Genomic DNA, 25445 nt, shown 5'->3' on the forward strand with positions numbered 1-25445 from the left:
TTATTATTAATTTTACTCATTATATAAATTACAAATATCAAAAAAAATTTAAATTATGTCACATCATCAATTAGTATACTACTTAGTACACTAATTTGTGCATATAGCATTATTCTAACAAATATCATTTTACTTTTGAAAAACAATAAATGTTATCATTCATGGTTAAAGGGAAATAATTTTAAATAAAATAGTTGTTACAAGGTGAGGTTTGATTATTTATTTTATAAAAAAAAACTGTAAATTAGTTTTTATTTATTTCTAGAAAAATAAAAACTGAAAATGCTTTTTACTCTATAGTATAGATGTTTAAAAATTTTAAAAATAAAAACAAAAAATGCTTTGAACATCTGACAGAAGGTTCTCCGCAATGTTTCCGCATTGCTTTCACGTTCTTTTTGCATTTTTCGTCAATTTTTAAACTTTTGTACGTTAAAAACAATAAAAACCAAAAATGTTTCCGTGGATACTGCTCCTGTGGTTCGCGTTCCTTCTGCATTTTTCTTCACTGTTTAAACTTTTGTAAACATGTTTTTTCAGTTTATAATTTTTAACTTAGGGCTGGTTTGGCATACATTATAAAAGTTAAAAAGTTAAAAAGTTGACACTATTTATTAAAAAAAAAATATCCACATAATAATAATACAAATAAAAAAAAAAATACAATTAACAATGTATGACGTGATGGGCCCGTCAGTGACGAAAAAAAAATAGGGAGTAAAATATTCATTAAATTGGATGGTAGAGCTGGGCCCATGGAGGCCCACCATGGGTCTCGTGAACAAAAAAAACTAACACGATCACATAGCTATCGATATCTAATCAACGTGATTTTTTATAAGCATATAGTACTCGACGAGTTCTACACATTGAACGGTTTCGATTAGTAAAACGAGACCCGTCCCATGGACAAAATAGAACCGACCAATTTATGCCCGAAAAGTAGAGAATCAATCTCCTACACACCCTCTTCGGCGCTGCTTCCAACCGTACCGCCTACACTATTACTTTATTCCCTCATACACTTATTTATACAATTTTTTAATACACATTTTTTCATAAAAAGTTAAAAAGTTAATCCAAGCATTCATATTTTTTCCTCAACTATTTAGTTTAAAAAGACAAAAAGTACACTTATTTAAGACACCCCAAACAACTCCGTAAATTTTAATATGAGAGACTTGTTTATAAATTCAAAAACTTACCAAACAAATTTATATGATACTTTTTAAAAATTTTGTAAATATAAATAGAAAACTAAAAACAGAATAGTTATCAAACAAGCCTTTAATGTCATTACGAGATTGAAAGAGAGAAAAAAATATTGTAATAATCAATTTTTTTTTTTAGTCTTGTAAAAGAAAAGGCTATGTTTTATTTTTTAATAATTTGAATTATTCTAATTGTAAAAAAAGAAGAAGCTATTTTTATTTTTTTTTTCCTTTTAATATTAATATTATGATGATTAATATTTAATACTATGCTTATAAGTTGGTCAAGTCTCACCAACCCAACCAAACTATGGGAATCAGAACCTTTGCACATGGCCACTTGAAAGTGAATTTCAAGTTTTCAACTAATATTTTTCATTCCCAACTAACATGTTTCTTTGAAATTCAAATTAAAAATTTAGTACTTAAATATTTCAATATTTTTTTTATACTTTAATTATCAATAACAAATCCCAAGTATAGGCATCCATGTAATACAAACACAAATACATGAGTCCATCTAAAAAGGACAGCCTAGTGCACGAGGAACTCAAAATTTGGACCTTACAATTTTGCTAAAGCTTATACGGAAGGAAGATAGAATGCTACATCAATTGAACTTAAGATATTCTGGACCTTATAATTTGAGAAAAAGAAGTACATGATTTGCTTGAATTTTGGGTTGTAGTAGAGTTGGTTGAAATTTGTAGCTGCAGCATTCGAATACTTGAGAAGGTGGCGTGTCACATACATTCATCAAGTTGGCAATGATGTCTTCATTTCCTTGTGCATTGTTCTAATTACAGTAGTAATTTGTTCAATCTGATCTTCGCTAGAACACGCTGAGAGGAGTACTTTAGCAGTTCCTCCATCCGGGTAACAACCGTCATCAATCATTTCTTCAAATATTTCCAAACATCTTTGGTATTGTTTCTTCCTCGAGTAAGCTCCAATCCGCGATGTCCAAGTCACCACATCCGGTTTCAAGTTCTTAGCACGAATCAATTCAAACAACTCTTCCATTTTGTCAAAAAAACCAGCCCTTCCATATATATTGATCAAAATGTTGTACGTGCTAATATCGGCTACAAATGGTCCCTTTTCCATAGCCTTTAGAACCTGTTCCATCTTCTCTAGTTGGCCTACCCGGCCATAGAGGTTCAACATACTATTGATGACAAATGTGTCTGGTTTGAGCCCGGATTTGTGAATTTGGCCCACAATTTCTTCACATTTTGCCACATTACCAATTTTTGAGTAGGCCGACAAAAGTAGCATGTGTGATTTCATAGTTGGGGTTATCTCAAGCCGCTTCATCTCTTCAAACACTGCTTGCGCATCTAGCCACAAACAGAAAGGAGTCAAAACATAGAAAAACAGATTGATATAGGAAATGAGAAATTGAACAAGCATATATCGGATAAATGAAATGGACTCTTCTCCAACAACATATTGAATGGTATAGATGGGATGAATTAGCTTCAAAGAATTCCAACCGTTTGAAATTATTTATTTATGGATTTGCATAATGCTATTTTATTGGAATTAGCAAGGGAAATAGAGACGACACCGTAAATTATAGAGAAATTCGAGCCAAGTCCAACAAATGCTATTGATAATTTGTAAATGGGATCATATAATTGCAATAAAGTCGACTTATCTTGGAAGTACTAATCAAACTCCACAATAAATAAATAAATAAAATAGTTGATCAATCAGAAAGATACCATGTTTCTCCCAAGTCTTTTGAGTGGTCTACTTTTCTTCGATTGTTACTCAATTATACTACTGTAAATTTTTTTTGAGCAAATTTACAATTCTGAAAGTTCATCTAGCAACAAGCAAATCATCTCATGAGAAATTCGTGAAATTTTTTAGGTCATGAAAAGTTGTGAGAACTAACATTATAGTAGTTGAAAGGCCTTGTGATTTTAGTCTGGTTATCCTCTCTCTCTCTCTCTCTCTCTCTCTCTCTCTCTCGCTTTCTGACTAAATTATGAATGGAAAGGAGGGTTAGATAAGACCCTCAACTTAGTTTTTCCAGGTTAAAATATAAATTTTCTAAGGCAAGGAAATTTCAAAAAAGCGAGCCAAAAGTCGGCATTATAGACCATCACTGTCAAGGGCAAGCATTTACCATCATACAGACCGGCTCTACCATATGCATCCATCATAATGTTATATGATGCTCTATCTGGTTCACATCCCATGTGTTGCATGAGTGAAAATATTTCTGCGGCCCCATAAGGAAAACCTGCACGACTATCAAGATAAGGAAGTCAAAAAACTACGGGTGAGTTTGAACTGAATTTTAAGAAAGTTTTAACTTTGACTGGTGCCAGATTGTTTCCAATTGTCAATTAGGAAAGAGAATGTGAAAAACTAATTGTTTTGAGTAAGTTTAAAACTCCTCTCTCCTACCCACTAAATTGGCCCTCCATTTCAGCTTTCTTTGGCATATAAATATTGGATTTTGCTTTGTAACACGCTCAATCATCTGTTGTCATTATCGTTCTGTTGGTTATATATTTTGTACAAGTCAATTACAATTCAATGCATGGCAGGATAAGGGTAGTACAGGAAGACTATTCAAGTCTTCGATTTTAATCGTACACGTGGCAGTTAATATTGTTTGTTACAAGATCTGAGTAGCAATGGATCAACAAAGAGATACAGGGTGACATGGCTTCAACGGTTACTCACATTTAAATTCAAAATTTAGGAGGGAAGTTTAACTGCAAGAAATAGCATAGTGGAGCTAATTATAAGGCAACATGATCAACAATCATGGAGAAGCAGTTCGACAGTTGGAAATGTAGTTCAATGGTCATCATTGAAAAGTATAAATAGCAGAGAAGACCCAGAAAAAAGGACCCAGACTCAGATTCAAAAAAACCAGTCTTATTCTACTTATTTTCCTTTCTAGTTTTACATTTTCAGTCTTACATTTCCTGTTCTTTACATTCCTGTACTTTAAATTTCTGCACTGCACTTCGTTCATAAGAGTAGTTTCAAGTAATAGATTGTTGTTGTAAACCTCTACGAGGCTGAGTTCGGATCATTGTAAGTTTTTTCATTCTATGAAATGCTTCAATTGTTCTTCATTTAATTGTTATCTTGCTTAATTCTCCTAAATCAAGCCACTAGTAAAAGTCCTCTTCATTGAGGCTAAAAGAACTAAAACACAATCGTCTGATAATTGGTTGGCAATTAATTTTCTGTAAGGACTGATTGATCCTTGCTAGCACGCTCACAATTACAAAAATAACCTTTGAAAGCCAAAAAGCCAACATATATTTTTGGCACGCCCGGTGGGACTAATTGAAATGGCTAGACGTAGGAGACAAGGAGAAAATGAACGCTTGGAAGAAGGCGTGGAAGGAGAGGTAGAGAAATCTAATCCAGAGGATAATGTGATAACACATTCTGTGGAAACTCTCATTTTATCAGAGCCTATGGTCGAACAGACTAGCACTTCAGAACAAGTACCATATGTTCGTAATATTGGACGAGACCAAGGAATTGGACCATCCGCTGTTCCATTTACTCAGCCAATAAATCCATGGGGTGGCCTAGTAGATGCCATGGGACAGCAGTTAATGAACACGATGGAAATGTAGGCAACATCATTTTTGGATCGAATGAATAACCACCAACCAACAAACGCAAGACACATGGAGGAAGTTTCGAATGTCCCTCAACAAAGATTGGCTAGAGATAAACAGCCTATGCAAGTTAATGGGCATTCTAATGGTCAAATTAGTAATCAAAACTATGAAAGACCATCACCTTAGTCTTGGTACGAACCTATTTCGAGGCCTATAGCAGGTCAAAATGCCTCAGTACTTAACAGTGAAGCCATGCAAATTGGTGGATCTGGCCCAGTGCAAGAAAATAACATAAGAATGGCTCCAAATCCCATGTTCGAAGCATACCTGGCATAAGGGGGTTTACTAATCCCTTATTCGAATTTATACCCGGGGGGTTGGAAGGTTTTCCTACAAATGGAAGAGACACAACACCAGTTCCAACACCTTTCGCAGGTCCTTTCGCAGGACAGGCTCAAAGGGGTTACCCACACCCCCAACAGCAACCTGCACCACAGGGACAACCAGTCCCAAATATACCACCTTATGGACCAAGAGGACTACATGCACAAGTTTGCCCACCAAATCCTATGTTTGTCCCTCCAGTAGCGGTTCAGCAGGCAAAAAATATGGTTCCTAGGGACCAAATTGCTGACATTGTTAGAGGGATGTGTGGACCAATGGCTCGAGGGGTCCAGACTCCAGTGTATAGGAAACCATACCCAGAGTGGGTAGACAGGGTACATGAATACCCAAGAGGTTTCAGGATACCAGATTTTGCCCTTTTTTATAGGAATGGAAACCAATCAACAGTGGAGCATATTACTAGGTTTGCTGCTCAATGCGGTAAATTTACTAATAATGACTATATGAAGTTAAGATTATTCCTAAATTTCCTAACTGGGGAAGCATTTGTATGGTATATTAACCTTACACCTGGCTCTATCCAAACTTGGCAACAAATGGAAGAGGCATTTCATGCCCAATTCTTCCAATCGGAGCTAGAGGTTTCCATGGCAGACTTGGCAAGATTGAGTGAAAGGCCTGATGAGAAGGCTACTCAGTTTATTGCCAGATTTAAGAGGGCTCGAAATAAATGTAGAGTCATCCTGTCAGAGCCAGAATTTGTGAGATTGGCTCAAAATGGCTTAGAGTTTAGGCTTCGAAAGAAGTTTGACTCAACTGAATTCAGAGACTTAGTGGAACTCACTTATAAGGTGTCTAGGTACGAAGCATTACTAGAGGAGGAACAAGATCGAAATAATACATCGTACAAGACATATTATAGAGATCATAATTATGAGATCGATGCAGCAGAGATTGTGGGGAAAGAACCTGTGATCTATGAAGCATTAATTCATAAGGATACAACAATTGACCAGCAATTTAAAAAGAAAGACCTTCACAGGAAATACTCTTTCGATTTAACTAAGGCAGATGACATTTTTGATCATTTGCTTGCGGCCAACTTCTTAAGTTACCAAAAGAAGTCAAAATTTCATCTCCAGCTAAACTTGAAGGAAAAATATATTGTAAATGACATAACTCTTGGTCTCATTCGACTAAAAACTGTATTATTTTTTGAGACAGGATCCAAGAAAAAATTCAAAAATGAAGCTTAAAATTCCCAGCTAAAGCAGAAAAGACCATGGGGATCGACAGTAATCCATTTCCAGAAATTGGAGAGGTGGCAGCCAATGCCATTATGCCAGACTTCCAAAGTTTGTCCTTGAAAGAATTGGAAGAAGTCAATGTGCAGATGCATGTTGCCAACCAGACAACTATCAAGAAAGACACTAGAAATCTACCAATTATTGGACAAGGTTTCTCACACCAGAAGGAAGACTTTGATGAAGAAGCACTGAATGATGATTCCTTATAGGCAACTGTAATGCAAAGGATGTGTCCCAGGTGCAGACTGAGTTATAAGTGGTTGAAAGGGCTTCCAATTGATGTGAAGCAATATCACAAGGATGTGCAGAGACGTCCTAAACCAACTAATGCTTATAACAAAAGGCCATATCCAACTAGTGGTAGGCAGCAGCCATCAATGGTTGAGCCAACAGCCGATAGAATGCATTCTAAAGGCAAGAGACCTTTATATGAGGCCGGGCCACCTAATTACTACAAAATGGAGAGCAGTCATTCTGAAAGGAGATTGGAGAATGGTTCAATTAATGGGATCAAAGCCAGAGATTGGCCCCTTAGACTAGCCTCGCGCAGGGCAGAAAGTGGATACCTTCATCAAAGGCCTAAGTTAAGCCCAAAGCATGAAGTCAGGGCCAAGTAGTGGCCTTCACAACCAGCCTCGAAGGTGGCTTTGCAGGAAGAAAGAAGCAGTTCAACAGCTGGGTCAGTAAGTTCGTGGTTGCCTGGAGTTCCAGATTGGTTTGTGATACAGAACAAACCTAGGGAAGTGTTTACCCAAAGAGATGTAATTGGAAACCAAGGTAGAATGGTCAAACCTCCTTTGGTGGCTTCAAACAATTGGGAATTGTTTAAACACCCAAAAACAAAGGAACCAGATATGGTCCCCGTAATCTCTAGATCACAAAGGAGAAAAATTCAGCGTAGGTACACTCAGTACCAGCAAGACCAGAAAGAAAGTGGAGAGAGTTCTTCATTGGTCCAGACAGAAGGAAAGAAGAACCCAAAGTCAAACTATACTCCAAAACCAACTCTACAAGGCAAAATGGGTTGCAGCAGTGAACAGTTGGCCAAAGTTCACTTTGAACTAAAAGCCAGAGAGAAGTCCAGTTTAGCAGGATTAGAGAAGGCGTTGATGGAGAGTGGTAGCGAGGCACAGAAAGAAGTTAGCCTAGGCCAAAAGAAAGAAATGGTTGAGGAAGAAATGTTCGAAGCTTTCATGGCCGAACAAACATTTTTGGTTGAAAAGCCAGTCAGAAAAGACCATTCGAAGGAGCTCGTTAATAATGATGTACCGGAATGTAGTATGGAGGATGCTTTTGAAGTAACTGAACAAGGTGGCCAAGAGGAGAAACAGGCATAGCCAGCCATTCAATTTGGCTCAGTGTCAGTGAATATGGTACACATACTACCGCATGAATTCCAAGCTGGAAATGAGAACTAAGAAGGGCAAAAAATTGACCAAATTCCAGTCTCTAGTGAAGACTCACAAGTGAGTATGGTGCAAGATGAATCCGGAATGGCTACCCCGATGGAAACTGAATATGAGAGTGAAGAAGAGGTGAGTATTAACCTCTCATATCCTTTTGAGTATCCCTCGAATTCTATGACACAACATGTCAAGCCTTTGTATATCAAGGCCTTCTTCGATGGAATACAATTGAACCGAGTCCTGATAGATAATGGGGCAACGGTGAACTTATTATCGAAATCTTCCTTGAAAAAACTAGGGAAAAGGAACCCCAGGCTAATCCCAACCAGTACAACCATTGTTGGTTTCGTTGGAGACAAACAGATGGCTCAGGGAATTCTACCCATCAACCTGAGTGTAGGAACCAGGGACTGCATGACGACATTCTTCGTTATCGACAGCAATGCTAAGTACAATGCTTTACTTGGTAGAGATTGGATCCACACTAACAAATGTGTGCCTTCCTCTTTGTATCAGAAAATAATGATGGCCTTGGGCAATGGAGAGACAGAGGAAATTGATGCAGATCCTCAACCCTTCATAGCCTGTGCAGACTTCGCAGAGGCTAAATTGTATATTGAGGGAGTGACACCACTCCGTATACTGAGGAAACCTGATAGCTAAGCCGAAGTGACGGCTGATGAGGAAGTGACACACCTGAAGCACTTAGTCCAGGAGAGTGCGGATGAAAAGGTTGTCGTTAAGGATGACAATGATGCCTGGTTGTAGGCAAAGAGATGAAACGCTAAAATCCAAGTCTTTGGCCCTGATTAAGTTCTCAACATTGGATGTAAAATCAATAGTCCACAAAGTGCAGGAGCAAGAGAAAGAAGTTATGATAATTGGCTGCAAGCAGGAGTAGCAACAGGTCAGAGTTTTGGCCCTTGATAAATACTGTGCATTGGACATTGAAACAAAAGTCCAGGAGATACAGGAAGAAGAAGCCTTGTGGACAGACTTTGTCTATGAGGAGGAGGGTAAAGATATTGAATTAAAGAAACTGAGAGCAGAACAAAGCAAGAAAATTGCTTCGAAGGCAGAAAGAGTTAAAGAAGAAGCTTCAGTAAGTTCTCAGACACAAGACCCCTTAGAAAAAGTAAATTTAGGGGAAGGTTCTGTACAACAGCCCACCTATATAAGTGCTTGGTTAAATGCTCTTGACAAGGACCAGTTTTTGGTTGTTCTGAAGAGATATAAAGATTGTTTTGCATGGTCTTATAATGAACTACCAGGATTGGATAGATCATCAGTGGAACATAGGCTCCCTATGAGGCCTAATTTCAAGCCATACAAGCAAAAACCAAGAAGAATGAGTCTAGAAGTGATTCAGAAAGTTAAGGAAGAAATTCTTAGACTACTCAAAGCAGGCTTTATTAGGACAGCCAAGTATGTTGAATGGCTATCCAATATTGTGCCTGTAGTCAAGAAGAATGGTAAAATGAGGGTATGCATTGATTTCAAAAACTTGAATCTAGCAACTCCAAAAGATGAGTATCCTATGCCTATAGTAGATTTGCTGGTAGATAGTTCAGTAGGGCATCAAATTTTGTCAATGATGGATGGGCACTCTGGTTATAACCAAATCTGCATTGCAGAGGAGGATGTTCACAAGACAGCATTCAAATGTCCTGGGAATATTGGCACCTTCGAATGGGTTAAAATGCCATTTGGCCTGAAGAATGCTAAGGCTACATATCAGAGGGCTATGAACACTATCTTTCATGACCTCATTGGAGGGTAGTTAGAGTGTTATATTGTTGATATTGTAGTTAAATTCCAATCCATGGAGGAGCATCTGTTTCACTTAGAAGCAGCCTTTGAAAGAATGAGAAAGTTCTAGTTGAAACTCAATCCTCTTAAATGTGCTTTTGGCGTATCATCTGGAAACGTTTTGGGCTATGTAGTACACCAGAAAGGAATACAGATTGACCAAAATAAAGCCAAAACCATCATTGAAGCCAGACCTCCATCAAGTAAGAAAGAATTACAAAAGTTCCTTGGATAGGTTAATTTTCTTCGAAGATTCATTTCTAATACTGCAGGGAAAACTAAAGTATTTTCTTTCTTATTAAGGCTGAAAGATGAAGAGGAATTTGTGTGGACAGCAGAGCATCAAATTGCTTTCGAAGGTATCAAAACCTACTTGGCCAACCCTCCAATGCTGATGCCACCAAAGGGTGATAAACCCTTGAAGTTGTACATAGCTGCAGCAGAGGATTCATTGGGAGCTTTCTTAGCCCAAGACAATGAAGAAGGCAAGGAGCAAGCTGTTTATTACCTTAGTAGGTTTTTAAATTCTTGTGAATGTAAATACTCAGCTATAGAAAAACTGTGCCTTGCATTGTATTTTGCTACAATGAAACTGAGATATTATCTTTTACCTACAACTGTCTTGGTAATTGCAACCACAGATTTGGTTAAGTATATGTTATCTAGACCCATGTTGAGGGGAAGAATTGACAAATGGATACTAGCCTTCTCAGAATTTCATTTAGAATATGTTCCCCAAAAGGCAGTAAAAGGACAAGTTTTAGCTAATTTTTTGGTAGATCATCCATCTCAAACAGAAAGCCAAGAGATAATGGAGCTGAGTATGGCTAGTGTTGAGCCATGGCAAATGTGGTTCGATGGATCAAAAGCTTATGGCCTAACTAGAATTGGTATAGTGATTAAGTCACCACAAAGAATAGAAACCACACATGGTTTCAGAGTGGATGGAATTACTTGTTCTAATAATCAAGCTGAATATGAAGCCTTAATAGCGGGACTAGAAATTCTTATTAGATTACAAGTTCATGCAGCTGACATATTTGGAGATTCTCAATTGGTGGTTAACCAAGTAAAAAAAATTTTCAAATGTCAAAGTATAAGCATGTTGCCATACTATGTTGTTGCATTACATCTGCTTTCTCAATTTCAAATAGCAAATGTAACTCATGTCCCAAGATTCTTGAATAATAGAGCTAATGATGTAGCTCAGAAAGCTTCGAATTTCAAGAGAAGGGATAATGCTCAAAGGGACATAAGCCAAACAACATATCAGAAATTAATACCACTCTTAAATAAAAAGAATGTGGTCCTGGAGGTCAACCATAATGACTTACAAGAACAAGATTGGAGGCATCCAATAATGCAGTACTTGGCTGGCCCATCTTCGAAGGCCAGCAGAAAAATTAAATTGCAATCTATGCAATACATGATGTATGGTAATGCTCTCTACAAAAGAGGGGAAGATGGTTTATTGCTGAAATGTTTAGGCCCAAAAGAGGCATTAACAGCTATGGCTGAGGTTCATGAAGGTATCTGTGGTGCTCATCAGCCTGGGGTGAAAATGAGATGGTTGCTTCAAATGCATTCCTACTATTGGCTAACTATCCTTAAAGACTGCATAGAATATGCAAAAGGTTGCCAGGCATGTCAAAAGTATGGCACAATAAGGCATGTGCCCATAACTAACCTGCATGCAGTAGTGAAGCCTTGGCCATTTAGAGGATGGACCATGGATATGATGGAGAAAATACACCCACCTTCTTCAAAGCATCATTGTTTCATTTTAGTGGCCACTGATTACTTCACTAAATGGGTTGAAGCTAAGCCATACAAGGCTGTAGACCAGACTGAGGTCATTGGATTTATTAAAGATTTAATCTATAGATTTGGTATCCCACAGACTATAAATGTTGATAATGGGACTGTATTTGATGAGAAGATGGTAAAGTCTTTTGTGGCAGAATTTGGAATTAGCCTTGTTAATTCCACCCCATATTATGCACAAGCCAATGGTCAAGCTGAATCATCCAATAAGTCCTTGAAAAAGGGAATTTAAAAGGTTGTGGAAGACAATTCTAGGGATTGGCATAACTTGTTGTTGGATGTATTGTGGGCTTATAGAACTTCCCTAAGGTCAAGCACAAGAGTCACTCCTTATGCCTTAGCATATAGGCATGATGCAGTGTTACCTGTGGAAATTAATGTTAAATCTCTGAGGGTAAGATGCCAAGACCAGTTAAATCTTGAACAATACCATCAGAGTATCTGCTTAGAATTAGAAAGCATAGATGAAGTTAGAATTCTGGCATTAAATAGCATTCTTTTCCAAAAGAAGAAAGCAGCCAAAAATTATAATAAAAAAGTCAAACACGTTGGCTTTGATGAAGGTGATTTGGTATGGAAGACAATACTCCCAATAGGGATTAAAAGCCATAAGTTTGGCAAATGGTCACCTAATTGGGAAGGACCATATCAAATTCATAGAGTCCTGCCTTTTGGAGCATACCATTTGAGAAATTTGAATGGATACATACATCCCAAAAAGATTAATGGCAGATATTTGAAGCCTTATTTTCCAACCATTTGGGAAACACAAGGAATAAAATAAATACTAAGTACAAGAACACGAGAATACTCAAATGATAAATAAGAATTTGTTCTTCATAAAGAGTTGAATACATTCTGCCATAAATTGGCCCAAAAATCATTACAATGTCGCAGTTGTTCTTTTACAATGTATGTTCTATTCTTACATGATGAGAACAACTGGATGGCTATGGTCATTTCTTGCTTTCGGTCAGCCAGTCCTTGGTTGGTGATCTGCAGTTTGGTGTCAGTTCGGGTTAAGGCCTGGTTCACTGCAGATATCTCCTCCTTAAGTTGAGCTTTCTTCTCTAGTAGTTGAGTTCGAAAGTTGGAGATAGAAGAATGTTGTTCCTTTAGTTCTGATACTTCAGTATGCACTCTGGAAACGAAGCTCTGATCTTTAACTAATTTCTCCTCTGCAGCCTTGGTAGCATGACAAATGTTGATATAGAAATCAATAGTGGCTGCTGCCCGAGATAAATTACTTGAGATAGTCATGCCAAATTGCTCGACAATCTTGCAGCATTGAAGAAAGTCATTTCTTATTATAGGTCTTGCTAAGGTCTCAAAGGGAATCCTCGAAAAGGATGTCAATAGTTCCAGGCAGTTGTCCAAGTCTATCAAAGATGAAGAAGGCTTACTACTGGAGGAAGAGGTTTCAAAAATTTCTAGCAAGGAATCAGCCAAAACCAATAGCTCAATCTCATCACTAGCCATTGGAAAGGTAGAAGGCAAGTCGAAGAGACTAGCTAGTCTTGCTTTGAAAATGTCTACCTCATCCATGGACATGAAAGGGGCAGAGAGGGCTTTGGTAGAAGGCACAAAGGACTGCATAGGGATAGGAGAAATGGGTGGAGCATCTTCAGCAGTCTCCATGGTTCTAGCCACTAATAAATCAAGGAAAGAAGGGCTGGAACTAGGAAAAGGTAATAAACTACGAGTTGGAGAGCTGCCAGCACCTTCTATAGGGGAATCAGCTACCATCGAAGAGAAAGTAATAGCTGGAGATTCCTTAGGAGGAGAAGGAAGAGCAAGGCTCAAAAGAGAATTAAATTGAGATAGATCAAAAGACAGGTAAAGGATGTATGGATTTAAGCCAAAAGAAAGAAATGCAGGAATACTTGGCCTCAAGGAGGGTACAGCGAATGTAGGCCTAGGAGGTGGGAGTATTATCTGGATGGATCTCACATTTTGCAATTGATCAACTTCAACTGAAATTGAGGGAGTCCTTATTAGAAGAATAGGCTCAGTAGTTGTTGCTGTAAAAGGAGAAGTACAAAGTAATGTCAAGTCTCAATACCAAAAATTTTACAAGGAAAAAACAATAGAGGCTTGAAAGAAGTTACTTGTTTTAGAAGGGATAGCAACAATAGGAGAGCTCTGAAGGGAATAGTGCTCGGCAATATGTTGCTTCCTTGCAGTTTTCCTTTGGATTGCATCAGCAGCAGCAGCTTCATCTCTTAAGAATTGCTGCTGCCATCTCTTCTCAGCTCTCTAAAAAACAATCATGGCCTTAGAATGTTCTTGTTCTACTGCCTTAGCAGCTGCTTCATGAATAGGGTCTTCAACCAAATCAGAAGGAGAGACAATCATCTTCCTTCTCTTTTTTCTCTGTATTGGTCTTGCCTGTTCCTTTTCAATTTCTCTCTCTTCGAGTTGGGATTCAGATTCCTCAGAAGTAAGTTCCTCTTCTACTACTCTGGCAGCTGTCTCATGGGTAGGATCTTTGATTGAATCAGAAGGAGAGACAGTCATCTGTTTCCTCTTCTGTCTCTGTAATGGTACTTTCTGCTCTTTCTCAATCTCTCCCTCTTCAAATTGGGATTCGAATTCCTCAGGAGTGAGTATCAGTTTTCTTTTCTTTTTCTGCTTTTGTTTGTCCTTGAGAGTAGCCAGAATTTCAGCCCTCTTAGGAGATTCTTCTTGTGGAGACCCTGCACCAAGAGGTATGAAGGTAAAGGAAATAAACAAAAGAGTTTAAAAAAAAAAAGAAACCTGAAAGTACTTGCTCCTTTTTGAAGCAGCTCTAGTAACTCTAACAGGAGAGGATAAGGCTACAGGAGCAGTTTTGGTAGCTGTGGAAAGGGGGGGAATCTTCTTAACTGTTGTTGATTTAGCCTTCGAAGGCACTCCTAACCCTATCAGTAAATCATGAGGGTGTACGGATAGGTGCACTTCCATATTGGTTGTCCACCAGTTTTGAAATCTTTTCAGAGCCAAGCCAGAATGAAGGAAGGGGACAAATTTGAACTCGCTCAATTCTTTCAATAGTTTGAATGTTGCCTCTTCCAGTTTTGATTTGGGTATTCTCAGGTCTCTAGCTGTAAGATGGACATTCGAGAGGTTGCAGAGTGGAATAGGAATCCCTTGAGTTAACCCAAATTGCCTGCAAATTGAGAAGGACAGTATACCTCAGCTATACACTTATAAGCTCACGGGTTTAAAGTGCCAATGAACAGCTCCCTCGGCAGCAAAATAGAAGCCCACATGTCTTTGTGGGGTGGGGTGGAGCACTCGTTATCAGCTAAGAATGTTCGCAACAAAGCAGGTCCTTTGTTGACATCAAAGGGGCAGAAAAAGGTGGCATATGGAGAAATAGGAAGTTGGTGAAAAAAGGTGAGGTAGTAGGCAAAGGAAACAGGGTAAAGAACAATTCTGGCATATTTTTCCCCATAAGTGTTAGGGTCCTGAACAAGGAATTTTAAGCATTTGGGATGCAAATCGGTGAAGTAAGCAAAGAGCCAGAGTTGGAGCACCCAAAGGGGACCCCCTTGGTTAACATCAAGAGGTTTCTCACAAAATTGGGAACATGTTCTATAAACATGGCCTAAAAGATAAGGAGCCAGGGCTATGTGTTTTTTCAAAACAAGTGCCTTCGCAAGTGGAGCGAACTCAGGCATAATCCTCTGAGATGATGTACAAAAGAGAAATTTGCACAACCAATATACAATGAAGGAAAAAAGTTCTCTATCTTTCACGGGGCCTTCCCTTTTATTTTCATCCTTTACAAAATCACTGTAAGAGGAGCTTAAGGGTGGAAGAGAAAACTTAACAGAGAGGTTTGGATAGCTGGGAGTGAAAGGAGAGCCAAGGGGTGAAAGCCTTAAAAGATGGCAAATATCAAGAACGGTGGGGGCCATCATGCCACACTGAAACTGAAAAAAATTAAAAGCCATGTTCCAAAAACAAAGAGCGGCAGGAATCAAGAAAGGGTCTTCAGGAATGATAAACCTGGAAAGACGGAGGGCATCGAGAATACAGAGCTCTTGCAGGTCATCTTCTCTTGCAGGCACAACTCTGTCATACCATTCTTTCCATTTAGTTCTCAATGTCGGCCAGCAACGGTGAGGTCGGGTCATTCTCCAATTTCCCCAGTCGAGCCCCCCTTCGTAGAGAAGAAAACGGTCCTCCAGACGAGGGTACAAAGTTAGAAGTTGAGCAGGAGCTTCTCGAAAGATGAGACCTAAGACATATTCTTGCTTGTTGTTATGGCGAGGAACGAAGAGGCAGTCGTCTATGGCACTTGACCCATCAGCTGTTATGTCACGACCCAAACCTGCCCCTATGGGTTTAGCACCGTAACCGGCCAATAATCCGAGATTACCGAAGGCCCGCTTAATAGTAATACAGTAAAACAGAGTGTAGGGGCCTGGCGGAAGCCAATACAGTAAATAAACAATGTCCAATGAGCTGTGAAAGTCTGTATGCAAAAAGATTTTTTATGCATATATACATACAGTGCAGAACAGTTGTGTAACATATACAGTCATTCAGAATAGGGACTTAATCCCTATTTAACAGTACAGTACAGTGCTATCAGTCTATACAGTTATTACAAAACAGATGCAGAAACAGACAGGGGATAAATAAAACACCCCAAAGCCATAGCTTGGCAGGCTCGAAACCTCGCAGTGAGGCACAGTGGTTGGCTTGACAAAACTGGAGTTTACCCCGATGCTTCTAGCTGCGGTCTGGTGCCTGTACACCTACATATATATATGAGCAGTGAGTTAAAGCCCAGTGAATAACACAATGCATAAAGGGGTTAAGAATGAATGTCCTTACAGTAATCAAAATAGTTCATTGATTCAGTATATCAGTCATTCAATCATATGTGGTACATCCAATAGCATAACAGTATAGTAAGCAGTAGGTCTTAAAAGACCGAACAGTAAATGATGGCCATCAATCAGTAAACAGTAGTGGTTCCAACAAGGGAACCGACAGAGATCTCTGTAACAGTAACAGTAAATAGTAGTTGCTAAAGATGCCACAATACAGTTCAGAATATAAGACATACATTCATTCAGTTAACAGTATTAGTTCAGAAAGTAGTTCAGTTAAACAGTCAGAAATATTCACAGTTGAACATATCTTTACACAATTGTTACTCACAGAGTTCTGGGCTACAGTAAGCTAGAGCGTCTCCTCGGAAGCCAACCCTACACAGTTAACAGATTGAACACACACTGAGCTACACAGTTGGGAAAGATAATAACTTAATCCCTAATTTGCCTTGGTGTGTTCTACATCTATATCCTCCTTAAGATGTCTTAAACTAGGCTTAAGAATGCCTAGGATGGAATGAGGATGCAAAGATGTGCACAAGAAATAGTTTTTAGAAATTTCAGGAAAACAGGCCCCCGCTCGAGCGCAGGTTTCCCAGCTCGAGCGTACATGCAACAAAGGTACTCGCTCGAGCGTCAACTTCCCCGCTCGAGCGTACTGTAAAAGTACTGGATAGGTGAAATCTCCGCTCGACGGACGCTCGACGCCCACTCAAGCATGAGACACAAGCCTCCGCTCGAGCGTTCAATCCTCTGCTCGAGCGGACTGTAAAACCGGTAATATACTGAGAGTTCGATTTCCCCACTCGAGCGCGACTTCCCCCGCTCGAGCGGGAGTCAAAAATCTGGAAAACCCAGATTTGAGTTCTGAGTTCAAAATCATGTTTTGATGCACTAAAATCGATCCTCTTGGGCTAATTTTCTGAAAAACATTTGTAAACTCATAGAACAACATGATTCAAAGCTCAATTTGAGAAATCAAAGCCCAAGGGTGTTTAATTCAAACCAATCTTCAAGAACAATCTTCAAACATGACATGCATGAATTCAAACCAATCTTAAAGCTTCAAAGTTTGCTCAATTGAGCCAATTGTTCCAAAAATAAGATGAAATCATGGTCTATTCTCAAAACATGTACATGCATGTGGCAATTTATGAAGAACAAGCTCAAAAATGCAAGAGTTTGCCATGCATGCAAAGGTTAAGCTTCAATCCAATACTTTTGAACCAATTCATGCCTCAAACCACTAGAGGCTCAAGACTCATGCAAGAACAAGCTTTGAACGCACAATTCAATGGATAGATTCCTTACCTAGGTCCTCAAATACAAGTCTAGAGGCTCAATTATGCACTTAGTCTTCAATTTCTTCAAGATTTCAAGCAACTCCACAAAAATGAACTCAATTCCCTCCTTCTCACTCTCTTGGTCAGTTGTGTGCAAGAAATGAGAGAAGAAATGTTTTGGTTAAGTGTAATGAGACTCAACTATAGCCTAGGTAGTGGGCCACTCTTGTGGCAAAATGGTAATTAAGTCAAACTATGCAATTGATCAATATTTAATCTAATTTAATCATACCTAATCAGTTTTCAGATAAATACACCATAAATTCATATAAATTAAGATGATCATAAAACACTAATCAATTTCTGGTTCGGCCGCCGATAAGGCCTTTAATTTGCAATTTAAACATAAAAACATAAACAGATAGTTTAAGCAGTCAACAGATAGAAAATGCATTTAAACAGATACAGTTAATCAATCAATTTCGGATTTCAGTCAGTCAGTTCAATATTTAAATCAATTCAGTTATCAGTCACAATCAGTCTCAATTTAGCAGTAATCAATCAGTGATCAGTGATTAATCGGTAAACAGTAACGAAGGTTGTTACATGTTAACTTAGCAATCTTTTCATCAATACATCTTTTCAAAGCCATGGTTGGGCTTATATGATCACCAACAAGCACTTTCAGAGAAGAAGAATCCATTGGTAGCAAGCAGCAAGGAAGAGGCGAGGAAGAGAGGGTTAACAGAGGAGAAGGGTTTACGTTTTAAGCGAGCGAGTGATTTCAGAGCACAAAAAAAAAGGATTTTAAAAGCCTTTGTGTCTGGAAGATATATCGCGTAATTCGTAAAGTACTAAAAGTACAAATACGAAAAGTTTCCTTCAATGTTGATACTTTTGAAGGGAAAAAACATAGCCCAAATGTTAATGCTAGCTTCGAAGTAAAATATTTGGCTTCGAAAACAGACTTTGGTGCCAAAAGTCAAATAACAACGGCTTCGAAACAGAGAAGCCGGCTTCGAAGCACATTCCATACTTAAAAATGCAAGAATACTCAAGTATTTGTTTACTTCAAAGGGATTAAAGACTTGTTTTAGGTTTCTTAATGAAAGTAATATCCTTCGAAGCAAAACTTAAGACCCCTTAAGGATGTGAATTGTTGTTCGAAACATCAAAACCAATAGTTGATTTGTGTATATACAGAAAGAGATTATCTTTTGAGCTAAAAACAGCGTAAACTGTTGTTCGAAGCAAAAATGGTCAATATCAATCTAACCATGACCATATGTTGGTTATAATTAAAATAAGCTTTATGGGGTAAGATTGTTAAATTCGAAACACTGATTCTAAATGAAAATTAGCAAGAACTGTCAACTATATTCCATAAATTGGAAAAGTTCATATTGGTTCTTTTTAGTGTTTCATTTAAAACGATTAAGTCCAAATTCGAAGGATAAGATTGTTCAGTTCGAAGTCCTAAATTTGCTTTTAAAGACAAACAGAGACAAGATCAAACAATGCCAAACAAAGAAAAAGTCTTAATTGTATTAAAGCAAAAAGCAATTACATTGAACGGCCCTCTGTGGGTACAAATTTAAGCTCATAAAAGTAGGGAATAGAATAAATAACAAGATCATGAAATTTGGTCCAACTATGATCAATGAATTTTTGTTCTTTCTTTATTTTATCCTCTATTTCTTCTAGGATTGGCTGCATAAATTGATGTGCTCTCACTTCATAAAAGAGCTTTTCAGCCTTTATTTCGAATGCTGTTTCTCTCAATCCTTGTTGCAATTCATCTATATCCAAGTCATCCCAGTACGTAGAATCTTTATTCTTGAAGTTTTCGAATTCTTCAATGAAGTTCTCTACTTCGTACTGGGCATGAACTCGAAGGGACGAGAGTTGGTCCAAAGATTGAGTGGTGGCTGTAGAGATCTGATGCCAGTAGAGAAGCGAGGGAAGTTGATCCAAAAACATGTGAAGCTCTGCTTGGGCGAGAGGATTGAGGACATGACCCCGAGTCAGAATGTCACAAGCCCATCGAAGATTCTTGAGAGGGACTTCGTCCTCAAGAACAATGAAGGGCAAGTGAGAGAAGGCCGCAAGCAGGAATTGGGCTTGCTTCCACTCAGCTGGAGTAGGGAGAGGGGGAGGCTTGTAAGGTGGAAAGACCTTATCCGCGGAGAGGGCAAGCCTCAGTCTTTCTGTCCAGCAAGGAGTTGGCGGAGGAGAAGGTATGGAAGCCTCCACTTCAGGAGGAGGATGAAGGGCAGAAGGAACAAGGGCATTAATATAATCGAGCCAGTCAGAAGAGCAAAGCTTCGCCTTTTGGGCTAAGAACGATGGATTGTACCCTTGTGCCTCATCGGGGCGTCGGGCAGCGTGTACTACCTTTGTAGGCATGGAGGATGTGTACCATGCTACAAGCAGATTTTTGTCCAAACTGCGTCGATGGTCGATGGGCACGTGAGGATAGACCACCGAGCTTCGTGCATAGAAAGGAAACTCCAAAGGGTCAGTAAACTCGACAAAGTGATGGTTGATTCGCTCCTTTAAATCACAGGCCTCAGGTTTTGACCATCTTGTCCAGTCAGAAGCCCTAGAGGAAGAAGAAGTTGCAGCTTTATCCCATGCAGAGGATTGTGAAGAAGAACTTCCCATGTCTATATTTGCGACTTTTTGAATCAAAGGATTAAGAGCAGTTTGTTCGTAGTCCAAGGGTGAGTCAGAAGAAGAACTTCCCATGTCCATGTTTGTAAGTTTCTGAATCAAAGGATTAAGGGCAATGTGTTCATAGTCCAAGGGTTGATAATTTGCAAAGGCATCCATGACCTGAATATGGAAAGGTGGGTAAAGGTGGCTAATCAATGCATGGAGGTTCTTTCGAGGAAGAACAGCATCATCAGATGACTCTTCGTGTGCTCGATCAATGGAGGAAAAAATTGATTCGGCCATAAAAAAATATATCAGTCTGTTCGAATACTAAGGTAGTGGGGGTGTTCAAAAGATTGAAGGAGAGTTTAATGCAGATGATGAATGACAGTTGTATTTCTGGAAGAATGCAAAGCCCATGCACATTCTAAGACGTGAATAAAAGACCTTGATCCACTAATATCACCAAGTATTTGGTATATTAGTGCGGGGGGGTAATGTTGGCTACATGTTTTGTACAAGCCAATTACAATTCGACGCATGGCAGAATAAGGGCAGTACAGGAAGACTATTCAAGTCTTCGATCCTGATCGTATACGTGGCAGTTAATATTGGTTATTACAAGATCTGAGTAGCAGTGGATCAACAAAGAGATACAGGGTGACGTGACTTCAACGGTTACTCACATTTAAATTCAAAATTTATGAGGGAAGTCTAATTGCAAGAGATAGCATAGTGGAGCTAATTATAAGGCAACATGATCAACGATCATGGAGGAGCAGTTCGACGATTGGAAATGCAGTTCGATGGTCATTCTTGAAAAGTATAAATAGCAGAGAAGACCCAGAAAAAAGGACCCAGACTCAGATTTAAAAAACCAGTCTTATTCTAGTTATTTTCCTTTCTAGTTTTACATTTTCAATCTTACATTTCATGTTCTTTACATTCCTGTACTTTAAATTCCTGCACTGCACTTTGTTCATAGGAGTAGTTTCAAGTAATAGATTGTTGCTATAAACCTCTACGAGGCTGAGTTCGGATCATTGTAAGTTTTTTCATTCTATGAAATGCTTCAATTGTTCTTCATTTAATTGTTATCTTGCTTAATTCTCCTAAATCAAGCCACCAGTAAAAGTCTTCTTCATTGAGGCTAAAAGAACTAAAACACAATCGTCTGATAATTGGTTGGCAATTAATTTTCTGTAAGGACTGATTGATCGTTGCTGGCACGCTCGCAATTACAAAAATAACCTTTGAAAGCCAACACGTTCAGCACCACGTCATAAGTTATGTGTGTGTTACGCTTGCTGGTTTAATATTCAGTTTTGTACATCGGTCCGACATAACCCCTTTAAATTATCTCGACATTGATTCTGATTAGTCTCTACACAGGCCAACATGACCTCTTAAACTATCCTGACATTTATTCTGGTTAGTTCCTACAACAGTCCGGCATGACCCCGTAAACTGTCCCAACATTGATTCCGGTCAGTTCCTACAATGGTCCAGCATGACCCGGCTTTAGCACCGGACCTCAATTCATTTTTTCGTGTGTTTCTGCTCCACTTTGTCTTTACCTTTATTTCAATCTCAAATTCTATCTTCAAACTTATTTGAGTTTGAGGAGGGTATTATACCTATATCATGGTGAGCATGGTGATATACCATGTGAACCAGCTAAGCCGCCCCCTCTGGCGCATAACCCAAGCCGCCCCCTCTGATGCACCATCCAAGCTGCTCCTTGGCGCGCCACCAAAACTGTCCCTTGGCGCACCATCCAAGCTGCCTCCTGGCATATTCAGTCATCTGTTGTCATTATCGTTCAACACCAAGTCATAAGTTATATGTGTACCACGCTTGTTGGTTCAACATCTACTTATGTACATAGGTTCGGCATGACCTCTTTAAACTGTCTTGACATTGATTCCGGTTAGTCTCTACAACGGTCTAACATGACCCCTTAAACTGTTATGACATTGATTCCGGTTAGTTTCTACGATGGTCTGACATGACCCCGTAAACTGTCCCGACATTAATTCCGGTCAGTTCCTACAACGGTCCAGCATGACCTTAAACTATCTCAACATTAGTTCCGACCAGTTTTTACAAAGGTCCGGCACGACCATAAACTATCTCCCAGCATTAGCTTCGGCCTCTGATGCCGACTAGGGTATTTCCTGGCGATAGATGCTTCGGCAGCTCTTTTAGGGTAGCTCAGTTCCTTCTTCTTCTTTTTTTTCGTTTCTAGGATGTAGTGCTGATGAATTAAATACTTTTTGGCCTTTTTTATTTAGTGGACTACCAGATTTGTTCAATAGCATTTATTTGGACTAATCGTTGAGTTTTTTTCCAGCTTCTTCCAACCATCCATTGGTAAGCTACGATTGTTGAATATTTTCACATCAACTTGAGGAGGAATGTTGAATATAGAAATTAGAGTACATAGAATCTTTTTATTTTTAGTATTTTGCATATAATTTGTGATTGTATCAATCACTAATTTAGTATTGTTTTCTTATTTATATTATTTCCTAAATTGTATCATGAATCTATTATATATACATGGCATGTACATCATTCATGGGTAAGCCAAATAATTATTTTCAGTCTTTTTCATTTAGATTTGGTTTAAATAATATTGTGTGTGTTCTAAGGCTGTGGACTCTCGAGTATTTCTCTCTCTTTCCCCTAAAGTAAAGTGTTCTACATCATGGTTTCTATTTGTCTTATCAAAACTTTGCGTACATTGTTTACACATGCTTTTCAAAGTAATTAAAAATATATATATTATTACTGTTCAGTTTAAAGCACAATACAATGACTTGCATATAATGGGAGATCTTAAATGCCCCTAAAAACTGATTTGAATAATCACCTGTATGCTTCCATAAGAGCATTATAAGCATAGACATCAGGCTCATACCCAGCTTCCTGTAGCTGCTCAAATGTTTCTTCTGCTTTTTCACAAAGTCCATCCCTAGCAAATGCATTTACCAAAGCAGTATATGTGCAAATATTAGGTTTACATTTCTGACTTCTCATTTCATTAAACAGCTTCAAGGCCATATAGGACTTTTTTGCCTGCATAGTGAAGCAGGAATATGAGGACCTTCCTTTATGAGAAAGAAACAAACTACAAAAATGAAATCAAGAGCAACATCAAAAGTAATATGAAATTTTTCATGAAAATGGAAAATCTTTCCAATAATAGGTTTCAATATAATTAGGCATTGCTTTGAATTGAAACCCTTTTAAGGTAGGGACAATGTGTGATGTGTCCGTAATTAATGAAAAAATAGCACAAGTTTGTTGTGGTGCCTTAGAACTTACACTTCTCATGTATTTTTTTTGTTTTTATTGGACCTCTCAAGGTTTTGAATAATATTTCTGACCTCCTCTAAAGATTAAATTTTATAGACATAAATTAAAAGACATTGGCATTAAATTTTGAAATCAAATACAATATAGATCACCTTTCCATATAGGTTAATTAACATGGTATAAGTGTCAGTTGTTGGTTGGCAATGATCTCTTTTCATCCTTTCAAAGATCTCTTCAACTTTTCGCGAGTTTCTTCCCTTTATTAACCCATCAATGTAAGCATTGTATACAATTATACCTGCATAAAATTAAGCATATATTAACATGAATTCTTAATTAGAGGATCCATGTGTCTAACTTGGGTATGGGGGTTGGACACAGTTCCCGTCATGTGTGACCATAAAATATGAGACATACTTGAGGGGTGGCCATTTTTTCTCATCTGAGCGAAAATAGCCTCAGCTTTCTCTAGCAAGCCAGAAACGCAGTAGGCCTTTACAAGAAGAGCATAAGTATCTTCAGTAGGAATACATTGACCTTCAAGAAGGTCCAAATAAGTTGATTCTGCCTTGTCATGCTGTGACTTCTGTCCATAAGCATCAATCAGCAAGTTATAGCAGATAACATCGGGATGGAAGGAGCTTCTATACAATATCCATTCACAAACCTGTACAGAAACTTATTACGTTACACACAACAAAATTAATAATCAATTTTAATTTTAGAAGATACGCAGACCACCATACAATTTTGGCATCTTTATCTTTTGCACAATTTGACATTTTCCAATGCAGACATTTGGCATTGAAATTAGATCATAATGGCTAATATTGCCATTGGTTGCATAGCATTCCCAAATGACATAATATTGGAGGTGATCAACCCAAACTCTGTTAGTTTGTTTTTTGATTGATGGAATTAATGTGACTTGGTTCAGATTTGACTGCTTAATGGTTGCAGATTGGTTTTGGATTTCAGCAAGCTTCACTGGTGGATTTTTTTTTTTTTTTTTGTGTTTAGGTGGTGGGTGCATTTGAGATTAAGGGATTTTGGGGTTCTAAACCTGTAATTTATAGGAGGTTTAACTATTGAAATTCAATAATGAGGTGATAAAGTAAGGACTGTATTTTATTGGAATCTTTGTGCAACTAGAATTCTAATTGGCATGAGTTTCAATTAAATTTCTTCATTTAGTAATTTTGTACTAAACTTCCAGAAAAACAAAAAAAGTTGTTTAATAGAAACGATTCAACTGCATAACTAGTTTTATGGGAATTATGTCATTCCAAGATTAATGAATGTAGTATAATAGCATATGTGAATCTTTATATCTCTATGAGCTGACACAACCCACCAAAAGAAAAACTAAAGAGTACAAGATTCTAACCAGTATGATTGGATCCCATCGTTTATTTAGACGAAGTTGGACTGCAACAATGATGATATCGTCCCATGTGGTGTTAGTGAGAGGAAGAGTATCGAGAGAGCTCCATATCCTATTTACATCTACTTCTTTTTGTACAAAGTTTAAAATCTGCTGAGCAATGGGGCTCAGCACAAAGAAAATTCCATCTACAAATCTAGATCCATATTTCCATCCTTTTCCCCTTAAAGAACCACCTACACAAAGACATCAATTTAAACATTTATGGAAAATGTGCTTTGGTGTATCCATGAAAATCACATGATGTTAAACATTATATTACCCCTTTCTCTTGAAACTTTTTTGTGATTAAATCTTCTTAATTTGCCACGTTTGTCAATGAAAAGGCTGTCACGTTTGCGCTTCTCATTATATTCATCATTGGATTTCTTCGTTCTCTCGATGAAATCATGCTTGCAACTTC

General features: G+C 38.2%; 1 protein-coding gene across 1 annotated transcript; it reads right to left on the bottom strand.

The window, feature by feature from the left end:
- Positions 1 to 1628: 1628 nt before the first annotated feature.
- On the bottom strand, positions 1629 to 24380 carry LOC114265894 (uncharacterized). Its single transcript, XM_082888781.1, has 6 exons — positions 24345 to 24380; positions 24016 to 24265; positions 23751 to 23896; positions 23153 to 23358; positions 3349 to 3473; positions 1629 to 2551 (listed from the first exon to the last, which is right to left on the bottom strand). The coding sequence occupies exons 1-6, from the start codon at positions 24378 to 24380 to the stop codon at positions 1968 to 1970; spliced, it is 1347 nt and encodes a 448-aa protein (XP_082744907.1). The 3' UTR covers positions 1629 to 1967.
- Positions 24381 to 25445: the final 1065 nt, after the last annotated feature.

This window comes from Camellia sinensis, chromosome 9 (genome assembly GCF_055761805.1).
Source record: "Camellia sinensis isolate YWXY chromosome 9, ASM5576180v1, whole genome shotgun sequence".
NCBI lineage: Eukaryota > Viridiplantae > Streptophyta > Magnoliopsida > Ericales > Theaceae > Camellia > Camellia sinensis.

Excerpts from the sequence above, each read along its gene's own strand:
- LOC114265894 (XM_082888781.1), bottom strand. The coding sequence starts at position 24,380 with ATGTCAAATTGTGCAAAAGATAAAGATGCCAAAATT. Across the intron at positions 24,266-24,344 it reads AAGATAAAGATGCCAAAATT|GTTTGTGAATGGATATTGTA; the intron begins GTATGGTGGTCT and ends GTTTCTGTACAG. Across the intron at positions 23,359-23,750 it reads TAATTAACCTATATGGAAAG|GCAAAAAAGTCCTATATGGC; the intron begins GTGATCTATATT and ends TTCACTATGCAG.